This window comes from Macaca thibetana, chromosome 15 (genome assembly GCF_024542745.1).
Source record: "Macaca thibetana thibetana isolate TM-01 chromosome 15, ASM2454274v1, whole genome shotgun sequence".
In the NCBI taxonomy this organism is placed as follows: domain Eukaryota; kingdom Metazoa; phylum Chordata; class Mammalia; order Primates; family Cercopithecidae; genus Macaca; species Macaca thibetana.
This window is the reverse complement of record NC_065592.1, coordinates 29,459,896-29,482,427: the sequence shown is the minus strand read 5'-3', so window position 1 is coordinate 29,482,427 and position 22,532 is coordinate 29,459,896. Positions and strand designations below refer to the sequence as shown.

The window sequence follows — 22,532 nt, the reverse complement described above, 5'->3', positions numbered from 1 at the left end:
ACATTATTTGGTTTACTCTTTTGTCTAAACATTTAAAATTATATTTATCTAGGTTCCATTTAGACCTTGCTTTCCATAAAATAAAGCATATATCCATCCTGAAAAACCTCTATAAAACAAAATAATATTATATTAAAATTGGTTTACTCTAACTTCCTATTTAGGGCTAAGCTGTTGCCACAAAGCACTTGAAATGCCTATACACTAGTAAAATGCAGAAAGTTTTAAAGATTCATAATCATCTTTATTAATTTTTTCTAGTCTTCACTACCTGTAGATTTTAGCTATTTCTGTTTTTCAATAATTAATGTGTTCATTGCCCCCGCTTCTGAATAGTGGGTTCATCACAGTGGGCTGGCCCTGTAAGTGATGAAAGCCACAGACTATTTGCTAATCAGTCTCTTACCTCCAGAAAGTGATTCACAACCTTAGGCAGATGAATTAATTCATCGAGAGATGTTAAATGTTAAAAAGATTATCATGATTCTTTGTTAGTGATAATAGTAAATTCCAGTTTCCATGCCTTAGTGAACTTGGCAGTGTTTGGACTCAATTATTTGTTTTGTTTATATATTGATGGGCCCAGTGACAAAAGCCATGAACCATTTGCTTATTGGTCTCTTACCTCCAGAAAGCCATTTTCAATCTTAGGTGGTTCACCGCAAGATACTGGGTGGCATGTCGGTATAGGACTACTCCACTGCCCTGTGGCTTCACAGGTGCTCTTCTTTTCCCCTTTGATGTAGAACCCCTTGTTGCAGCTATAAGCCACCATGGCTCCAAAACTGTAGTTTGATCCACTTGCATAGCCATTCATGATGCCTGGTGGCTCTCCACACCGCACAGGGATGCACTGGATGGACATGGGGGAAGGGTTCCACTGCCCACCTCTCATACATTCAATCTTTGCTGAGGTGTTCAGTACAAAGCCTTCCAAGCATTTAAAGCTCACAACTGAGCCAGCTGCAAATTTTGCTTTGCTCACAGATTCCAAGATGCTATAGGAAACCGATGGAGGTTTTTCACAGAAATGAGCTATACAACGGGGCATGTCTTGACCCTCTGGCGGCACCCACTTGCCCTGGGCATTGCAGAGAAGCTGGGAATTGTCTGCTAGGCTGTAACCATCAGAGCAGTAGTAGAATGCAATGTCTCCAAAGAGCCGATGGGCAGTCTCTGGAGAGGCATGGTCCACGTTGGGTGGCTCATCACAGGAGACAGCTAGGCACTGCTGGTCACTTCTACTCCACTTGCCGTTGGCCAGGCATTCAATGGTGTCAGGACCAGCAAGAGTATAGCTGTGAGATTGGGAAGAAAGAATAAGCATAATATTTAAGAAAAAGTGTTTGTGTCTTCTTACTCTTTTTTTTTTTTAATTTTTCCCACAATGACTTTAAATTTATCTTTAAAGTAATATTTCCTCTTTGAATACTGAGCTTATTGATCCAATGACTTTCATTTGAGATATGTCAATACATTGTGATATTAATACTATTCATTCACAAGGGAAATGGATTTAATAAGATTTTTTGCTATTTAAGAAACTAATAATTGCTATACATTAAAAAAAATTGAGGAGTAAGCTTTATGGTGTTATTTGACTCAACTCAAATATGGAATTCTATCTGCCTTTAGATAGTTTTTACTTGTTGATTTTAGCACTTGTCTGTTCTTAAGCCATAACGTACAATGCCACATTTAGCCTACCTATAGCTAATTGTTAAGTACTGATATTTAGAGAATTTTAAAACAGTGATTATAATTTCAGTCTCCAATGTCTCCTAAACCTTTACGCTGTGTGGTTAGAGTTAAAAGGTGTCTTCTGCATATGGCTCTGCTATTCGATCAGTATGAATAAATTTTTCTTAGTAAACCCCAGTCTTTCTTTATGCAGAGGTGTTTGCCCATATATAATGATGGATTGGTGACTTACAAAAATCTAAAATTACTCTCAAGTACTCTGTCAATGAGATAGAACAAAAGACTAGGATATGCAGTATTAGAATAATTATATTTGAGTCATGCTTATTTTCATCATTGCTCTCTTACTGAACAGAAAATTGATGGAGTTTTGAAAAAATCTCTAACACCTGATTAGCCTGTCATTTTGATACTAATTAATGGTAAGGGAAATAAAATAATTGAGTACCTAGTTTAATCCTGCTTGGACATATTAATTTCTTCATTGTAAGAAAATAAAGTGAATGGTGGTTCAGACAGGCTTAGAAACTTGCCTGAAGTCACACAGCTGTAAGCAGCAGAGTTGGGATCGGAATTTGGTTGATCAGATGCCAACACCTACACTTTTTCCACAACACTACTCTGTCTCTGTCTCTCTCTGTTTTGAAAACGAAGCAGGTTGGATCATACTTTCTGGGTGTCCTGGGCAAACTGTATTGCAGTGTCACTAATACAAATTATTTGACCCACCCATTAGCAAAGATTAAGTCATTAGTTATCAAATATTTCTCCTGAGATCTCTTTTAGTTTTATAAAGCATCAGCTATTACAGAGAGGTTGAAATTCCTTCATCCTAACTGGCAATATTTATGAAATCTACAAGTGACAGAGAAATCAGGAAAAAATAACAGTGAATCAGCAGAGCTATATGAATCCACCTTACCTAAGTTCACACATCATGCTATGGATGGAAGTGGTCCCAAAATGAATACTCAGACATCCCCGATAGTACAGCCCCTAGTTAGGGCCTGCTGCATTTCATTGCTTTAGATAGTCTCAGTTCTTTGTATGAAGATCTGAACTTAACTTGTAGATGGCTTCTATCTAAGAGAATTCAGGAAGGTATATACAGAAAATATACTAAGAGCATAAGTTTATTATTAAAAAAATCTATCCTGGTCTGAGTACCTAGATTCTACAATTCTTGTGTAGGATGTGCTTTGGGTAGAAGTTCCTTTTGTTGAGGCTTCTGATGTTTTGTAGCACAGTTGACATCATGTGCACACTTTGAACCATGCATCATTATTTTCATGAATTCCTTGATGTTGCTAGCATATTTCATTGGCTGAAGTTCCCAGACATGGCCTTAACCATCCCTGATTTATAAGGGTTCATTGTGCCATCTATAAAATTCTTCCTTTATTTCATGGGATCAGCTGCTTTGAGGGAGAAGTATCTGCCTCCAGAACCTTTTAGACTCCTCAAAGTCTCTTGAAAACACAAGAATTTGTGTTTTGTAATTTGGCAACACTTTTTTAGGCCTCTGACCCCTGAGCTTCTGGAAAATCGCCACCAACGACTTATCCCTAATGGAAAATCACAGCAAAGCTGTTCTACGATTTAAGGGAAGATTACCACTAAATACGTAATTTTTGAATAAATGAATTTAATGTATGCATTTTTGACACTACCCATAATTTCTTAGGACCTACAATAGCTTGTAATCTAACCTAAGACCTTGACTTTTCTTGATGACTCTCAATTAACATTTAGTTCTTCTTAAATAATTCTGAAGAGCCCTGCTATGTGCCAGAGTAACTTGCTTAGTGCACAGACGCAAAGCCAAAAATGAATTTACTTGTTTACACTTCTGTTGTTCTCTTCACCCCATCAACTATCTGGTGCGTTGTAGGTCTCTTCGCATCTATAGGGGTTGCTTAAAGGAGAAGTGACTGATTCTGAAGAATGGGAAGGGGAGGAAAGGCCTCACAGATAAAATGACTCTTGAGGGGAGTTATGAGAGAACAGAAGTGGAAGAGGAATCATTCAGGACAGAAAAGTAGCATTAGCCAATGGGAGTGTGATACAGCCAGGCAACATATTGGGAATTTACATATAATTAGGAATGGCATACAGGCACCTGGAAAAGCAAGTGGCAAAAACTAGGATCTTGTGTATTTTTTGACTGGGTTACTGTCATGTTTGATGGATGAAGAGGTGGCAGGAATAGATTAACTGTGTCACATCATAAGAAATACATGTTTTATCTCTGTCCCCAGTACCTGACACAGAGCTCCTAAAGCCCTCATAATCTCCTGAGTGATAGGGACAGCAGTGCTTTAGATAACTAGATAACTGATCTCATGAAAATGAGGATAAGAGTTTATTAAAAATAAATATCTTCTAAAATAGATCAGCAAGTCTTTTAAGATGCTAAAGACAGGGCGTGTTGGCTCACGCTTGTAATCCCAGCACTTTGGGAGGCCAAGGTGGGCGGGCCACCTGAGGTCAGGAGTTCGAAACCAGCCTGGCCAATATGGCAAAACCCTGTCTCTACTAAAAAATACAAAAATTAGCCGGGCATGGTGGCAGGTGCCTGTAATCCCAGCTACTTGGGAGGCTGAGGCAGAAGAATCACTTGAACCTGGGAGGTAGAGGTTGCAGTGAGTCAAGATCATGCCATTGTACTCCAGCCTGGGCAACAGAGTGAGACTCTGTCTCAAAAAAAAAGATGCTAAAGGAGGGTATAGTTTCCACACAACAAAAAATGAGAAATTAATTGTTAGCTATTTTATAGATAGCACTATAAGTGGTCTCTGATAAAACTGCTATACTATTTCATGATGTTAAAAGTCTGAATGTGTATTAAAATTTACAGGGGACATATTTTACCCACTTATTTTATTAAAGAATCACTTAGAGAATAAAGTTTTCTGCAAAGAACGAGATATGCTCTTTAAATGTTGCCTACAAAAGGAGGAAAAATTGGAAGTGGTATAAATCTAAAACGATGGAATATTTAATTAAATTCTGTGTAGCATTTGGTATTCTCATTCAAGAGGCACTGGGGACACTCTTGCAGATGTTTACTAAAAACCATGCCATACACATTATAAAATAAATTGTTTTACTCTATACTTCCAAGGAATAATAGTCCATCAATATCACAGTGATGCTTTAGAAGAACACATCTTAGGATAAACTGGCTGGAACAACTTTGCATTTTTCTGGAATCATAACAAAAAAATTCCTTTGAAAATGGGCAGAATAATTTTCAGATGCAATTTGCAGTGAATTGATTGACACACTGGGTAGAAGCTTACTAATGAGCATGTGCCTGGAGAGCTTTATGAGAGAGCTCCCAAATGCATTATTAGCTCTTCCGTCTTAGCAAAAGAGCCTTAAAAGAGCAGCCTACTAGATATTTAAACAGCTGCAATTTAATAAGAACAATATGAAGCATAAATCAGCATCAGTAATTATGTTTTCAATTAATAATAATCATCAAAGATTTTTTGTCTGCACATATCTAATAATTGCATTTAGAAGTTTGTATTTGAGAAGAATCAAAAGGAAAAATTTAATTAGGATTTTAGGGTGGCAATAACCCTTTCTTCCCTCTGAGTTTCTCACCAAGGAGTATAAACATGAGCATGAAAAGGAAAATGAGAAACAAACGACCACTTACGTATTTGAGCAAACAACTGAAAACCCCCTATGTTTGAGGGATATGTATTGATAAAAGATGAATTTGAAAGGCCAAGTTTAGGGTAGGACACAGAAATGAGACTTCTTGCTCCTTTCTTTCCCAGGCAATCATTATATCACTTAAGTCTCTGAAAGTCTCTGTGTTTTTGTCCTAAGCTTGAGAGTGGACCTTGCCCTTATAATTCAAGAAAAGGTCAATGAAAAGCACAACACGGGTATAGGAGGAAAACACGGTGAGACAGATGCAAAAATGTGTGTATGTACACACAGTAAGCATGTGGCTGATATAAGACCCAGGAGGCTTACATTGTGTGCAGGGCCATGGTCTGTGCTAGGCAGCCCCAAGGGAGGAGACAGAGTTAAGAGGGACTGGAGAAGGAAATTAATATTCGAATAAGGCCAACAGCATCTTGAGAAGTAGAAGAAGACAGTAAGACAGGTCACATTTTACAAAGGCCATGACTTGAACAGAGCAATGCCATCCTTGACTGGAACAAGACACATGGCATGTAGACCTATGCCAATCATACTCCTTGGGGGAAAGAAATAGAAAATAAGTAAAGAGAGATAAGATGAGTGCTGACTTCTTGTTCTGCTATACAATAGTCTGAAAACCCTCCCTCTATAATACTTGATGAATTATAACACAAATTATTTTAAATGCATAGCTGAGCTGACAAGAAAGGAAATTTCCATGTGCCAGAAATGAAGAGGAGATTACAAACAGAAAAGTAAACTTGTGAATGGATGCTATGGTTGACCTTGGATTAGACAAAGAAGGGAAGTCGAGAGGATAGAAAATATAGCTTCGGAGTTAAAATAGCAATAGCAAAGTCTGTACCTCATGTGGATTGGAGTTTAGAATTTACACCATTCACTTTGTATGGAAAACCTTCAAATTGATAAATTAATGTAAAACTAGGTTCTTGGCTGGTGATACTCCTGAGACACCTGGTAGAAAAAATAAGGGGTTGCCATAGATAAAACAAGCGCTGTTTACTATAAGGGCACAATCTGAAATCATAACACACACAAACATGTTTTCTATCACAAATGGGTCAGCAGACAGAAAAAACTGCAAAGTTAGAGCACCGATAAATGAGATAATAGAAATAAGTTCTAAAATATAAAAAATAGTATGAAATAAGTATGTTGAAATAAGGACAAAAGAAAGACTCAAAATTCTATTAAAAGTGACTATAAAAAAAGAAATGTTTGAAAAAGTAAATAGAAATTCTGGAAATAAAAATGTGGAACATAAAAATTAAAAACAATGGACATATTCAAAAACAGACTACAGATATTAGAAGAAAAATCAGTGAACTGGAAGAGATATGTGAGGAAATTATCCAAATGTAATAGGTTTTGAAAGAGATGAAAAATGTGACAGATTAACACAAAAAATATAATGAAAAGGCCGAACATATATCTAATAAAACATCCATAAAGATAGAAAACAGAAAGCGAGAAACAAAATATTTGCAGTGAAAATGACTGAGAATATTCTAAAATTGGTGAAAGATATAAATTCTCAGATGTAAGAAGTACAATGAGTCCCAAACAGGATGAATGACAATAAATACACTGTAGTCATCTCATAGCGAAACACTAAAACAACAAAGACAAGTTTTAAAAAAGTAAACAAAGAGAAAACATACTACTTATACAGAAACAAGAATTTGACCAGAGTTTCTCAATCTCAGCACTACTGACATTGTGAACCAGATAATTCTTAGTTGTGGAGGACTGTTCTGTGCATTGTAGGATATTTAGCATTTTTCCTGGATTCTAACCATCAGATGCTAGTAGCATCTTCCCCCCAGTTGTGACAACCCAAAATATCTCCAGACATTGTCAAATATCCTTGGACAGCAATATTGTCCTTGACTGAGGATCTCTAAATTAGACTCATAATTGAATTCTCAATAGCAACATTAGAATCATAAGGCAATGGAATAATAGCTTCAAAATACTTATGGAAAAAATTGTCAGTGTAGATTTGTACACTCAGCTAAACTACAATTCAAGAGCAAGGGCAAAATACTATTAGTTTCTGACAAAGACTGTATAATTCATGACTCTTGCTAGAAAAGATGCAAAGAGCATCTTCAGTAAGTAGAAACATTAAACCCAAATGGAAGGAGTGTGATGCAAAAAGAAACAGTGGTGAAAAAATTAATAGACATGTAAATGAATATAAATAAGCAGTGACTGAATTTAAAAAGTGATTTGGGCCCCCTCTGCCAAGATGACCGAATAGGAACAGCTCCAGCCTCCAGCTCCCAGCGTGAGCGACACAGAAGATGGGTGATATTTCTGCATTTTCAACTGAGGTACCGGGTTCATCTCACTGGGGCGTGTCGGACAGTTGATGCTGGTCCACAGGTGCAGCCGGACCAGCGAGAGCTGAAGCAAGGCAAGGCATCGCCTCACTTGGGAAGTGCAAGGGGGAAGCGAATTCCTTTTCCTAGCCAAGGGAAATTGAGACAAACAACACCTAGAAAATCAGGTAACTCCCACCCTAATACTGTGCTTTACCAAGGGTCTTAGCAAACGACACACTAGGAGATTATATCCCACACCTGGCCCAGAGGGTCCCACGCCCATGGAGCCTCCCTCATTACTAGCACAGCAGCCAGAGATCTAACTTCAAGGTGGTAGCGAGGCTGGGGGAGGAGCGCCTGCCATTGCTGAGGCTTAAGTAGATAAACAAAGCCGCCGGGAAGCTCAAATTGGGTGGAGCCCACCACAGCTCAAGGAGGCCTGCCTGACTCTGTAGACTCCACCTCTGGGGACAGGGCATAGCTAAACAAAAAGCAGCAGAAACCTCTGCAGATGTAAAAGCCCCTGTCTGATAGCTTTGAAGAAAGCAGTGGTTCTCCCAACATGGAGGTTGAGATCTGAGAACGGACAGACTGCCTGCTCAAGTGGCTCCCTGACCCCTGAGTAGCCTAACTTGGAGACATCCCCCACTACTAGGTGCAGACCAACACATCACACCTCATATAGCTGGGTACACCCTGAGACAAAGCTTCCAGAGCAAGAATCAGCAAAACTCACTGTTCAGCAATATTCTATCTTCTGCAGCCTCCATTGCTGATACCCAGGCAAACAGGGTCTGGAGTAGACCTCAATCAAACTCCAACAGACCTGCAGCGGAGGGTCCTGACTGTTAGAAGGAAAACTAACAAACAGAAAGGACACCCACACCAAAACCCATCAGTACATCACCATCATCAAAGATCAAAGGCAGATAAAACCACAAAGATGGGGAAAAAGCAGTGCAGAAAAGCTGGAAATTTAAAAACTCAGAGTGTACCTCCCCCTCCAAAGGAACGCAGCTCATCATCAGCAACAGAACAAAGCTGGATGGAGAATGACTTTGGTGAGTTGAGAGAGGTCTTCAGTCAATCAAACTTCTCAGAGCTAAAGGAGGAACTATGTAAGCAGCGCAAAGACACTAAAAACCTTGAAAAAAGAATGGATGAATGGATAACTAGAATAATCAATGCAGAGAAGATCTTTTTTCTTAAATTTATTGATTATTATTATACTTTAAGTTGTAGGGTACATGTGCATAACGTGCAGGTTTGTTACATATGTATACTTGTGCCATGTTGCTGTGCTGCACCCTTCAACTCGTCATTTACATCAGGTATAACTCCCAATGCAATCCCTCCCCTCTCCCCCCTCCCCATGATAGGCCCCAGTGTGTGATGTTCCCCTTCCTGAGTCCAAGTGATCTCATTGTTCAGTTCCCACCTATGAGTGAGAACATGCGGTGTTTGGTTTTCTGTTCTTGGGATAGTTTGCTGAGAATGATGGTTTCCAGCTGCATCCATGTCCCTACAAAGGACACAAACTCATCCTTTTTTATGGCTGCATAGTATTCCATGGTGTATATGTGCCACATTGTCTTAATCCAATCTGTCACTGATGGACATTTGGGTTGATTCCAAGTCTTTGCTATTGTGAATAGTGCTGCAATAAACATACGTGTGCATGTGTCTTTATAGCAGCATAATTTATAATCCTTTGGGTATATACCCAGTAATGGGATGGCTGGGTCATATGGTACATCTAGTTCTAGATCCTTGAGGAATCGCCATACTGTTTTCCATAATGGTTGAACTAGTTTACAATCCCACCAACAGTGTAAAAGTGTTCCTATTTCTCCATATCCTCTCCAGCACCTGTTGTTTCCTGATTTTTTAATGATCGCCATTCTAACTAGTGTGAGATGGTATCTCATTGTGGTTTTGATTTGCATTTCTCTGATGGCCAGTGATGATGAGCATTTTTGCATGTGTCTGTTGGCTGTATGAATGTCTTCTTTTGAGAAATGTCTGTTCATATCCTTTGCCCACTTTTTGATGGGGTTGTTTGTTTTTTTCTTGTAAATTTGTTTGAGTTCTTTGTAGGTTCTGGATATTAGCCCTTTGTCAGATGAGTAGATTGCAAACATTTTCTCCCATTCTGTAGGTTGCCTGTTCACTCTGATGGTAGTTTCTTTTGCTGTGCAGAAGTTCTTTGGTTTAATTAGATCCCATTTGTCAATTTTGGCTTTTGCTGCTGTTGCTTTTGGTGTTTTAGACATGAAGTCTTTGCCCATGCCTATGTCCTGAATGGTACTACCTAGGTTTTCCTCTAGGATTTTTATGGTATTAGGTCTAACATTTAAGTCTCTAATCCATCTTGAATTAATTTTCGTATAAGGAGTAAGGAAAGGATCCAGTTTCAGCTTTCTCCTTATGGCTAGCCAATTTTCCCAGCACCATTTATTAAATAGGGAATCCTTTCCCCATTTCTTGTTTTTCTCAGGTTTGTCAAAGATCAGATGGCTGTAGATGTGTGGTATTATTTCTGAGGACTCTGTTCTGTTCCATTGATCTATATCTCTGTTTTGGTACCAGTACCATGCTGTTTTGGTTACTGTAGCCTTGTAGTATAGTTTGAAGTCAGGTAGCGTGATGCCTCCAGCTTTGTTCTTTTGACTTAGGATTGTCTTGGAGATGTGGGGTCTTTTTTGGTTCCATATGAACTTTAAAGCAGTTTTTTCCAATTCTGTGAGAGAAGATCTTAAAAGAACAGATAGAGATGAAAATCATGACACGAGAACTACGTGACAAATGCACAACTTCGGTAACTGACTCGATCAATGGAAGAAAGATTATCAGTGATTGAAGATCAAATGAATGAAATGAAGTGAGAAGAGAAATGTAGAGAAAAAAGAGCAAAAAGAAATGAACAAAGCCTCCAAGATATATGGAATTATGTGAAAAGACCAAATCTATGTCTGTTTGGTGTGCCTGAAAGTGATGGGGAAAATGGAACCAAGTTGGAAAACACTCTGCAGGATATCATCCAGGAGAACATCCCCAACCCAGTAAGGCAGGCAAACATTCAAATTCGGGAAATACAGAGAACGACACAAAGATACTCCTCGAGAAGAGCAACTCCAAGACACATAATAGTCAGATTCACCAAAGTTGAAATGAAGGAAAAAATGTTAAGGGTAGCCAGAGAGAAAGGTCAGGTTACCCACAAAGGGAAGCCCATCAGACTAACAGCAGATCTCTCGGCAGAAACTCTCCAAGCCAAAAGAGAGTGGGGGCCAATATTCAACATTCTTAAAGAAAAGAATTTTCAACCCAGAATTTCATATCCAGCCAAACTAAGTTTCATAAGTGAAGGAGAAATAAAATCCTTTACAGAAAAGCAAATGCTTAGAGATTTTGTCACCACCAGGCCTGCCCTACAAGAGATCCTGAAGGAAGCACTAAACATGGAAAGGAACAACTGGTACCAACCACTGCTAAAACATGCCAAATTGTAAAGACCATCGATGCTAGGAAGAAACTGCATCAACTAACGAGCAAAATAACCAGCTAATATCATAATGACATGATCAAGTTCACACATAACAATATTAACCTTAAATATAAATAGACTAAATGGTCCAATTAAAAGACACAGACTGGCAAACTGGATAAAGAGTCAAGATCCCTCAGTTTGCTGTATTCAGGAGACCCATCTCACATGCAGAGACATACATAGGCTCAAAATAATGGGATGGAGGAAGATCTACCAAGCAAATGGAAAACAAAAAAAGGCAGGGGTTGCAATCCTAGTCTCTGATAAAACAGACTTTAAACCATCAAAGATCAAAAGAGACAAAGAAGGCCATTACATAATGGTAAAGTGATCAATTCATCAGGAAGAGCTAACTATCCTAAATATATATGCACCCGATACCGGAGCACCCAGATTCATAAAGCAAGTGCTTAGAGACTTACAAGGAGACTTAGACTCCCATACAATAATAATGGGAGACTTTAACACCCCACTGTCAACATTAGACAGATCAACGAGACAGAAAGTTAACAAGGATATCCAGGAAAGGAACTCAACTCTGCACCAAGCAGACCTAATAGATATCTACAGAACTCTCCAACCCAAATCAACAGAATATACATTCTACTCAGTACCACATCGCAGTTATTCCAAAATTGACCACATTGTTGGAAGTAAAGCACTCCTCAGCAAATGTACAAGAACAGAAATTATAACAAACTGTCTCTCAGACCACAGTGCAATCAAACTGGAACTCAGGACTAAGAAACTCACTCAAAACCGCTCAACTACATGGAAACTGAACAACCTGCTCCTGAATGACTACTGGGTACATAATGAAATGAAGGCAGAAATAAAGATGTTCTTTGAAACCAATGAGAACAAAGATACAACATACTAGAATCTCTGGGACATATTTAAAGCAGTGTGTAGAAGGAAATTTACAGCACTAAATGCCCACAAGAGAAAGCAGGAGAGATCTAAAATTGACACCCTAACATCACAATTAAAAGAACTAGAGAAGCAAGAGCAAACACATTCAAAAGCTAGCAGAAGGCAAGAAATAACTAAGATCAGAGCAGAACTGAAGGAGATAGAGATGCAAAAAATCCTCCAAAAAATCAATGAATCCAGGAGCTAGTTTTTTGAAAAGATCAACAAAATTGATAGACTGCTAGCAAGACTAACAAAGAAGAAAAGAGAGAAGAATCAAATAGACACAATTAAAAATGATAAAGGGGATATCACCACTGACCCTACAGAAATACAAACCACTATCAGAGAATACTGTAAACACCTCTATGCAAATAAACCAGAAAACCTAGAAGAAATGGATAATTTCCTGGACACTTACACCTCTCCCAAGACTAAACCAGGAAGACGCTGAATCCCTGAATAGACCAATAGCAGGCTCTGAAATTGAGGCACTAATTGATAGCCTACCAACCAAAAAAGTCCAGGACCAGACGGATTCACAGCCGAATTCTACCAGAGGTACAAGGAGGATTTGGTACCATTCTTTCTGAAACTATTCCAATCAATAGAAAAAGAGGGAATCCTCCCTAACTCATTTTATGAGGCCAGCATCATCCTGATACCAAAGCCTGACAGAGATACAACAAAAAAAGAGAATTTTAGACCAACATCCCTGATGAACACCGATGCAAAAGTCCTCAATAAAATACTGGCAAACCAAATCCAGCAGCACATCAAAAAGCTTATCCACCATGATCAAGTGGGCTTCATCCCTGGGATGCAAGGCTGGTTCAACATACGCAAATCAATAAACATAATCCAGCATATAAACAGAACCAAAGGCAAAAACCACATGATTATCTCAATAGATGCAGAAAAGGCCTTTGACAGAATTCTACAGCCCTTTAGCTAAAAACTCTCAATAAATTCGGTATTGATGGAACATATCTCAAAATAATAGGAGCTATTTATGACAAACCCAGAGGCAATATTCTGAATGGGGAAAAAACTGGAAGCATTCCCTTTGAAAACTGGCACATGACAGGGATGCCTTCTTTCACCACTCCTATTCAACACAGTGTTGGAAGTTCTGGCTAGGGCAATCAGGCAAGAGAAAGAAATCAAGGGTATTCAGTTAGGAAAAGAAGAAGTCAAATTGTCCCTCTTTGCAGATGACATGATTGTATATTTAGAAAACCCCATTGTCTCAGCCCCAAATCTCCTTAAGCTGATTAGCAACTTCAGCAAAGTCTCAGGATACAAAATCAATGTGCAAAAATCACAAGCATTCTTACACACCAGTAACAGACAAACAGAGAGCCAAATCCTGAATGAACTCCCATTCACAATAGCTTCAAAGAGAATAAAATACCTTGGAATCCAACTTACAAGGGATGTAAAGGACCTCTTCCAGGAGAATTACAAACCACTGCTCAGTGAAATAAACGAGGACACAAACAAATGGAAGAATATTCCATGCTCATGGATAGGAAGAATCAATATCATGAAAATGGCCATACTGCCCAAGGTAATTTATAGATTCAATGCCATCCCCATTAAGCTACCAATGACTTTCTTCACAGAATTGCAAAAAACTGCTTTAAAGTTCATATGGAACCAAAAAAGAGCCCTCATTGCCAAGACAATCCTAAGTCAAAAGAACAAAGCTGGAGGCATCACTCTACCTGATTTCAAACTATACTACAAGGCTACAGTAACCAAAACAGCATGGTACTGGTACCAAAACAGAGATCTAGAGCAATGGAACAGAACAGAGCCCTCAGAAATAATACCACACATCTACAGCCATCTGATCTTTGACAAACCTGAGAAAAACAAGAAATGGGGAAAGGATTCCCTATTTAATAAATGGTGCTGGGAAAATTGGCTAGCCATAAGGAGAAAGCTGAAACTGGATCCTTTCCTTACTCCTTATACGAAAATTAATTCAAGATGGATTAGAGACTTAAATGTTAGACCTAAAACCATAAAAACCCTAGAAGAAAACCTAGGTAATACCATTCAGGACATAGGCATGGGCAAGGACTTCATGTCTAAAACACCAAAAGCAACGGCAGCAAAAGCCAAAATTGACAAATGGGATCTAATTAAACCAAAGAGCTTCTGCACAGCAAAAGAAACTACCATCAGAGTGAACAGGCAACCTACAGAATGGGAGAAAATGTTTGCAATCTACTCATCTGACAAAGGGCTAATATCCAGAACCTACAAAGAACTCAAACAAATTTACCAAAAAAAAAGCAAACAACCCCATCAAAAAGTGGGCAAAGGATATGAACAGACATTTCTCAAAAGAAGACATTCATACAGCCAACAGACACATGCAAAAATGCTCATCATCACTCGCCATCAAAGAAATGCAAATCAAAACCACAATGAGATACCATCTCATACCACTTAGAATGGCGATCATTAAAAAATCAGGAAACAACATGTGCTGGAGAGGATATGGAGAAATAGGAACATTTTTACACTGTTGGTGGGAGTGTAAACTAGTTCAACCATTGTGGAAAACAGTGTGGTGATTCCTCAAGGATCTAGAACTAGAAATACCATTTGACCCAGCCATCCCATTACTGCGTATATACCCAAAGGATTATAAATCATGCGGCTATAAAGACACATGCACACATATGTTTATTGCAGCACACAAGCAAAGACTTAGCATCAACCCAAATGTCCATCAGTGACAGACTGGATTAAGACAGTGTGGCACATATACACCATGGAATACTATGCAGCCATAAAAAAGGATGAGTCTGTGTCCTTTGTAGGGACTTGGGTGCATCTGGAGACCATCATTCTCAGCAAACTATTGCAAGAACAGAAAACCAAACACCACATATTCTCACTCATAGGTCGGAATTGAACAATGAGATCACTTGGACACAGGAAGGGGAACATCACACACCAGGCCCTATTGTGGGGAGGGGACAGGGCGAGGGATTGCATTAGGAGATATACCTAATATAAATGACGATTTAATGGGTACAGCACACCAACATGGCACATGTATACACATGTAACAAACCTGCACATTGTGCACATGTACCCCAGAACTTAAGGTATAATAATATTAAAAATAAATAAATAAATAAATAATAAAAAGTGATTTGGAAAGCTGTAAGATAAAAGGGAAATAAAATGTAGATAGTGATAAGACATTTAAGATGGGAGTGCTCATAGAAGTTAATGCTTTCTAAAGTCTTCAATTTGTTCAGGAAGAACGCAGAAATATTATGATCTTAGGGTATGGAAAAATGTCTTAAACCTGACAAAAAACCCTAAAGGATTCTAAAGGAAACAACTGATAAATTGGCTTATTAAAATAAAAAAATTCCATGACAAAAGACACCATAGAGTGAAAAGGAAGCCACAGATAAGGAGAATATCTCTGCAACTCATGTAATAAAAAAGGGATTGGTTTCCTGAAAATATAAGTCAATATGAAAAACAAAATGGGAAAGAGACACAAAAAATTCATTCCTAGAATAAGAAACATGCACTTTCAATAACCTTTTGGAAGGTTGTATACCCAGTTAAATTACAATTTGAGAAGTGTTTTATAGTGTTAAAGTAATTTTTGGGAAGAAACAATGGAACAACCTTAAAGAATGATGAAATTGGAAAGAAGAATCAACTGTGATAAACACCATTGTAGGCAAAGATGTGGAGCTAGGGAAGCTCTCGCACACATTACTTTTTAGAGTGTTAACTGGTATGGTCACTTCTGGGAGCATTTGGTACTATCCTGTAAAGTTAAAAATGTGCATCTTCCATAACTGGAGAATTCCAACTCTTCGTGTCTAGGTCAGAGATATTCTTTTATATGTGCGCCAGGAAACATATACAAGAATATTTACTTCGGTACTTGTATTCAAACAAAGTAAATAAATTAACCCTCTACCAGTAAGGTAGATGGTAGTTTAGAGACAGCTCGTTCTCACAAGAAAATACTATGTATCAGTGAAAATAAATTCAGTTGATTTACATGTATTGAGAGGGATAAATGTAAAAAAAGATAAGATTAAGTGAAAATCAAAGCTTCAAAAGGATGTTTAGAATATGAAGTAATATATGCAAAAATTAAAATACATGAATCAATAGGATATTTGTTTATGGGGGAATATGTATTTAATAAAGACAAATATCCACATTTGTTACTTTGAGAAGCGCAGAAGAGTGATGGGAATGGCTTCTAATTATATTTGTAATATTTTGTTTCTTTTATAAATAGAGATCTAAGGTAATGATGACAAGAATTTAATATGCACTTTTATCTCAGCAGTGGATACATGGGCAATTTTAAATAGAGAGAATTTTATTTTTTGCATTTTTGTTTTGTTTTTAGACAGTTTTATTCTTGTTGCCTAGGCTGGAATGCAATGGTGTGATCTCAGCTAACTGCAACCTCCACCTCCCAGGTTCAAGCAATTCTCCTGCCTCAGCCTCCCAAGTAGCTGGGATTACATGCATGCACCACCACACCCAGCTAATTTTGTCTTTCTAGTGGAGACAGGATTTCACCATGTTGGTCAGGCTGGTCTTGAATTCCTGACCTCAAGTGATCCACCTGCCTTGGCCTCCCAAAGTGTTGGGATTACAGGCATGAGCCACTGTGTCCAGCCTTATTTTTGCATTTCTATATATTTCAAATGTTTTGTTAAAAATTTGACCAGAAGACGTGAACAAGACAGAGGCTTTCCTTCCAGTCTGGCCACTTTCAGAGCACCCCAAAAAGGGCAAAATGCATATTAAAGAGGCATCATTTTTCTTCTCATCAAAAGTTTTAATTTCAGAAAAATGAAACTGTCTCCTAATAGTTATTGACTTTTTTTCCTTTCAGAAAAAGATGACATGTGGTAGTAATTTCTGACTATGTGTACTTCATATTAATTTGATTAGCTAGCTCAGATAGCTTCCCCATATATTATTGAAATGTCATCACTTTATATGCTAATAATGACACAGAAAACAATAATAAAGCCATATTTACATCATACTTCATATATATATAAAACACAGTTTTATAAAAATGGTCTCATACCCTTTAACAATTACATAATTTAGATGGGCAGATTTGATTCCATCTTTTCAATGACAGAAAAAGGTTCTGCAGACTATGAACTCGCATAGAACAAACAGGCCTGTAAGAGAATGTGACCCGGAGTGGTTCCAAGACGGCCAAATAGGAACAGCTCCAGTCTACAGCTCTCAGTGTGAGCGATGCAGAAGATGGGTGATTTCTGCATTTCCAACTCAGGTACCAGGTTCATCTCACTGGGGTTTGTCCACGGATTGTGAGCCAAAGCAGGGCAGGGCATCACCTCACCTGGGAAGTGCAAGGGGTTGGGGAATTCCCTTTTCTAGCCAAGGGAAGCTGTGACAGACTGTACCTCGAAAATTGGGACACTCCCACCCTAATACTGTGCTTTTCCAATGGTCTTAGCAAATGGCACACCAGGAGATTATATCCCACGCCTGGCTGGGAGGGTCCCACACCCACGGAGCCTCGCTCACTGCTAGCACAGCAGTCTGAGATTGAACTGCAAGGTGGCAGTGAGGTTGGGGGACGGGCACCTGCCATTGCTGAAGCTTGAGGAGGTACACAAAGCGATCAGGAAGCTCAAACTGGGTGGAGCCCATCACAGCTCAAGGAAGACTGCCTGCCTCTGTAGACTCCACCTCTGGGGACAGGGCATAGCTGAACAAAAGGCAGCAGAAACCTCTGCAGACTTAAACATCCCTGTCTGACAGCTTTGAAGAGAGGAGTGGCTCTCCCAGCATGGAGTTTGAGATCTGAGAATGGACAGACTGCCTCCTCAAGTGGGTCCCTGACCCCTGAGTAGCCTAACTGGGAGACACCTCCCAGTAGGGGCCAACTGACACCTCATACAGCCAGGTGCCCCTCTGAGACGAAGCTTCCAGAGGGAAGGATCAGGCAGCAACATTTACCGTTCTGCAATATTTGCTATTCTGCAGCCTCCGCTAGTGATACCCAGGCAAACAGTGTCTGGAGTGGACCTCCAGCAAACTCCAACAGACCTGCAGCTGAGGGTCCTCACTGTTAGAAGGAAAACAAACAAACAGAAAGCACATCCACACCAAAACCCCATCTGTATGTCACTATGATCAAAGACCAAAGGTAGATAAAACCACAAAGATGGGGAGAAACCAGAGCAGAAAAGATGAAAATTCTAAAAATCTGAGCATCTCTTCCCCTCCCAAGGAACACAGCTCCTCGCTAGCAACAGTACAAAGCTGGATGGAGAATGACTTTGATAAGTTGAGAGAAGAAGACTTCAGACAATCGGTAATAACGAACTTCTCTGAGCTAAAGGAGGATGCTCGAACCCATTGCAAAGAAGCTAAAAACCTTGAAAAAAGATTAGACGAATGGCTAACTAGAATAAACAGCATAGAGAAGACCTAAAATGACATGATGGAGCTTAAAACCCTGGCATGAGAACTACATGACAAATGCACAAGCTTCAGTAGCTGATTCAATCAAGTGGAAGAAAGGGTATCAGTGATTGAAGATCAAATGAATGAAATGAAGCAATAAGAGAAGTTTAGAGAAAAAAGAGTAAAAAGAAATGAACAAAGTCTCCAAGAAATATGGGACTATGTGAAAGGACCAAATCTATGTCTAATTGGTGTACTTCAAAGTCATGGGGAGAATGGAACCAAGTTGGAAAACACTCTGCAGGATATTATCCAGGAGAACTTCCCCAACCTGGCAAGGCAGGCCAACATTCAAATTCAGGAAATACAGAGAATGCCACAAAGATACTCCTCGAGAAGAGCAACTCCAAGACACATAATTGTCAGATTCACCAAGGTTCAAATGAAGGAAAAAATCTTAAGGGCAGCCAGAGAGAAAGGTCAGGTTACCCACAAAGGGAAGCCCGTCAGACTAACAGCAGATCTCTCGGCAGAAGCTCTCCAAGCCAGAAGAGAGTGGGGTCCAATATTCAACATTCTTAAAGAAAAGAATTTTCACCCAGAATTTCATATCCAGCCAAATTAAGCTTCATAAGTGAAGCAGAAATAAAATCCCTTACAGACAAACAAAGGCTGAGAGATTTTGTCACTACCAGGCCTGCCTTACAAAAGCTCCTGAAGGAAGCACTAAACATGGAAAGGAACAACCGGTAGTAGCCACTGCTAAAACATGCCAAATTGTAAAGACCATTGATGCTAGTAAGAAACTGCATCAACTAACAAGCAAAATAACCAGCTAACATCAAAATGATAGGCTCAAATTCACACATAACAATATTAACCTTAAATATAAATGGGCTAAATGTGCCAATTAAAAGACACAAACTGGCAAATTGGATAAAGAGTCAAGACCCATCAGTGTGCTGTATTCAGGAGACCCATCTCACATGCAGAGACATACATAGGCTCAAAAAAAAAAAAAAAAAAAAAAAAAAAAAAAAAGGATGGAGGAAGATCTACCAAGCAAATGGAAAACAAAAAAAAAGCAGGGGTTGCAATCCTAGTCTCTGATAAAACAGACTTTAAACCATCAAAGATCAAAAGAGACAAAGAAGGCCATTACATAATGGTAAAGGGATCAATTCAACAATTCATAAATATATATGCACCCAATACAGGAGCACCCAGATTCATAAAGCAAGTGCTTAGAGACTTACAAAGAGACTTAGACTCCCACACAATAATAATAGAGACTTTAACACCCCACTGTCAGCATTAGACAGATCAACGAGACAGAAAGTTAACAAGGATATCCAAGAATTGAACTCAGCTCTACACCAAGTGGACCTAATAGACATCTATAGAACTCTCCAACCCAAATCAACAGAATATACATTCTTCTCAGTACTACATTGCACTTAGTCCAAAATTGACCACATAGTTGGAAGTAAAGCACTCCTCAGCAAATGTAAAAGAAGAGAAATTATAACAAACTGTCTCTCAGACCACAGTGCAATCAAACTGGAACTCAGGATTAAGAAACTCACTCAAAACCTCTCAACTACATGGAAGCTCAACAACCTGCTCCTGAATGACTACTGGGTACACAACGAAATGAAGGCAGAAATAAAGATGTTCTTTGAAACCAATGAGAACAAAGACACAACATACCAGAATCTCTGGGACACATTTAAAGCAGTGTGTAGAGGGAAATTTATCTCACTAAATGCCCACAAGAGAAATCAGGTAAGATCTAAAACTGACACCCTAACATCACAGTTAAAAAACTAGGGAAGAGCAAACACATTCAAAATCTAGCAGAAGGCAAGAAATAACGAAGATCAGAGTAGAACTGATGGAGATAGAGACATAAAAAACCCTTAAAAAAATCAGTGAATCCAGGAGCTGGTTTTTTGAAAAGATCAACAAAATTGACAGATGGCCAGGAAGACTAATAAAGAAGAAAAGAGAGAAGAATCAAATAGATGCAATAAAAAATGACAAAGGGGATATTACAATCAATCCCACAGAAATACAAACTACCATCAGAGAATACTATAAACACTTCTACAAAAATAAACTAGAAAATCTAGAAAAAATTGATAAATTCCTGGACACATACACCCTCCCAAGTCTAAACCAGGAAGAAGTTGAATCCCTGAATAGACCAATAACAGGCTCTGAATTTGAGGCAGTAATTAATGGCCTACTGAGCAAAAAAACAAAAAACAAAAAACAAAAAAACCCAGGAGCAGACAGATTCACAGCCAAATTCTACCAGAGGTATAAAGAGGAGCTGATACCATTCCTTCTGAAACTATTCCCAACAATAGAAAAAGAGGGAATCCTCCCTAACTCATTTTATGAGGCCAGCATCATCCTGATACCAAAGCCTTGCAGAGACACAACAAAAAAAGAGAATTTTAGAGCAACATCCCTGATGAACGTCGATGCAAAAATCCTCAATAAATACTGGGAAACCGAATCCAGCAGCATATCAAAAAGCTTATCCACCATGATCAAGTGGGCTTCATCCCTGGGATGCAAGGCTGGTTCAACATATGCAAATCAATAAATGTAATCCATCACCTAAACAGAACCAAAGACAAAAACCACATGATTATCTCAATAGATGCAGAAAAGGCCTTCAATAAAATTCAACACCCCTTTATGCTAAAAACTCTCAATAAGCTAGGTATTGATGGAACGTATCTCAAAATAATAAGAGCTATTTATGACAAACCCACAGCCAATATCATACTGAATGGGCAAAAACTGGAAGCATTCCCTCTGAAAACTGGCACAAGACAGGAATGCCCTCTCTTACCACTCCTATTCAATATAGTGTTGGAAGTTCTGGCCAGGGCAATCAGGCAGGAGAAAGAAATAAAAGGTATTCAATGAGGAAAAGAAGAAGACAAATTGTCCCTGTCTGCTGATGACATGATTGTATATTTAGAAAACCCCATTGTCTCAGTCCAAAATCTCCTTAAGCTGATAAGCAACTTCAGCAAAGTCTCAGGATACAAAATCAATGTGCAAAAATCACAAGCATTCCTATACACCAGTAACAGACAGAGAGCAAAATCCTGAATGAACTCCCATTCACAATAGCTTCAAAGAGAATAAAATACCTAGGAATCCAACTTACAAGGGATGTGAAGGACCTCTTCAAGGAGAACTACAAACCACTGCTCAACGAAATAATAGAGGACACAAACAAATGGAAGAATATTCCATGCTCATGGATAGGAAGAATCAATATCCTGAAAATGGCCTTACTGCCCAAGGTACTTTATAGATTCAATGCCATCCCTCATCAAGCTACCAATGACTTTCTTCACAGAATTGGAAAAAACTACTTTAAAGTTCATATGGAGCCAAAAAAGAGCCCACATTGGTAAGACAATCCTAAGTCAAAAGAACAAAGCTGGAGGCATCACTCTGCCTGACTTCAAACTATACTACAAGGCTACAGTAACCAAAACAGCATGGTACTGGTACCAAAACAGAGATATAGACCAATGGAACAGAACAGAGCCCTCAGAAATAATACCACACATCTACAACCATCTGATTGTTGACAAACCTGACAAAAACAAGGAATGGCTAAAGGATTCCCTATTTAATAAATGGTGCTGGGAAAACTGGGAGCCATATATAGAAAGCTGAAACTGGATCCCTTCCTTACACCTTAAACAAAAATTAATTCAAGATGGATTAAAGACTTAAATGTTAGACCTAAAACCATAAAAACCCTAGAAGAAAACTTAGGCAATATCATTTGGGACATAGGCATGGGCAAGGACTTCATGTCTAAAACAACAAAAGCAATGGCAACAAAAGCCAAA

The 22,532-nt window shown here is 38.7% G+C and overlaps 1 protein-coding gene across 1 annotated transcript in view; it reads right to left on the bottom strand.

Moving 5' to 3' along the window:
- The window catches only part of SVEP1 (sushi, von Willebrand factor type A, EGF and pentraxin domain containing 1), a 225,919-nt gene that overhangs the window by 44,718 nt on the left and 158,669 nt on the right, over positions 1 to 22,532 (bottom strand). The window contains exon 37 of the mRNA XM_050761409.1: positions 626 to 1,298. Within this exon, the coding sequence (XP_050617366.1) occupies positions 626 to 1,298 (673 nt within the window). The remainder of the gene's footprint in view (positions 1 to 625; positions 1,299 to 22,532) is intronic.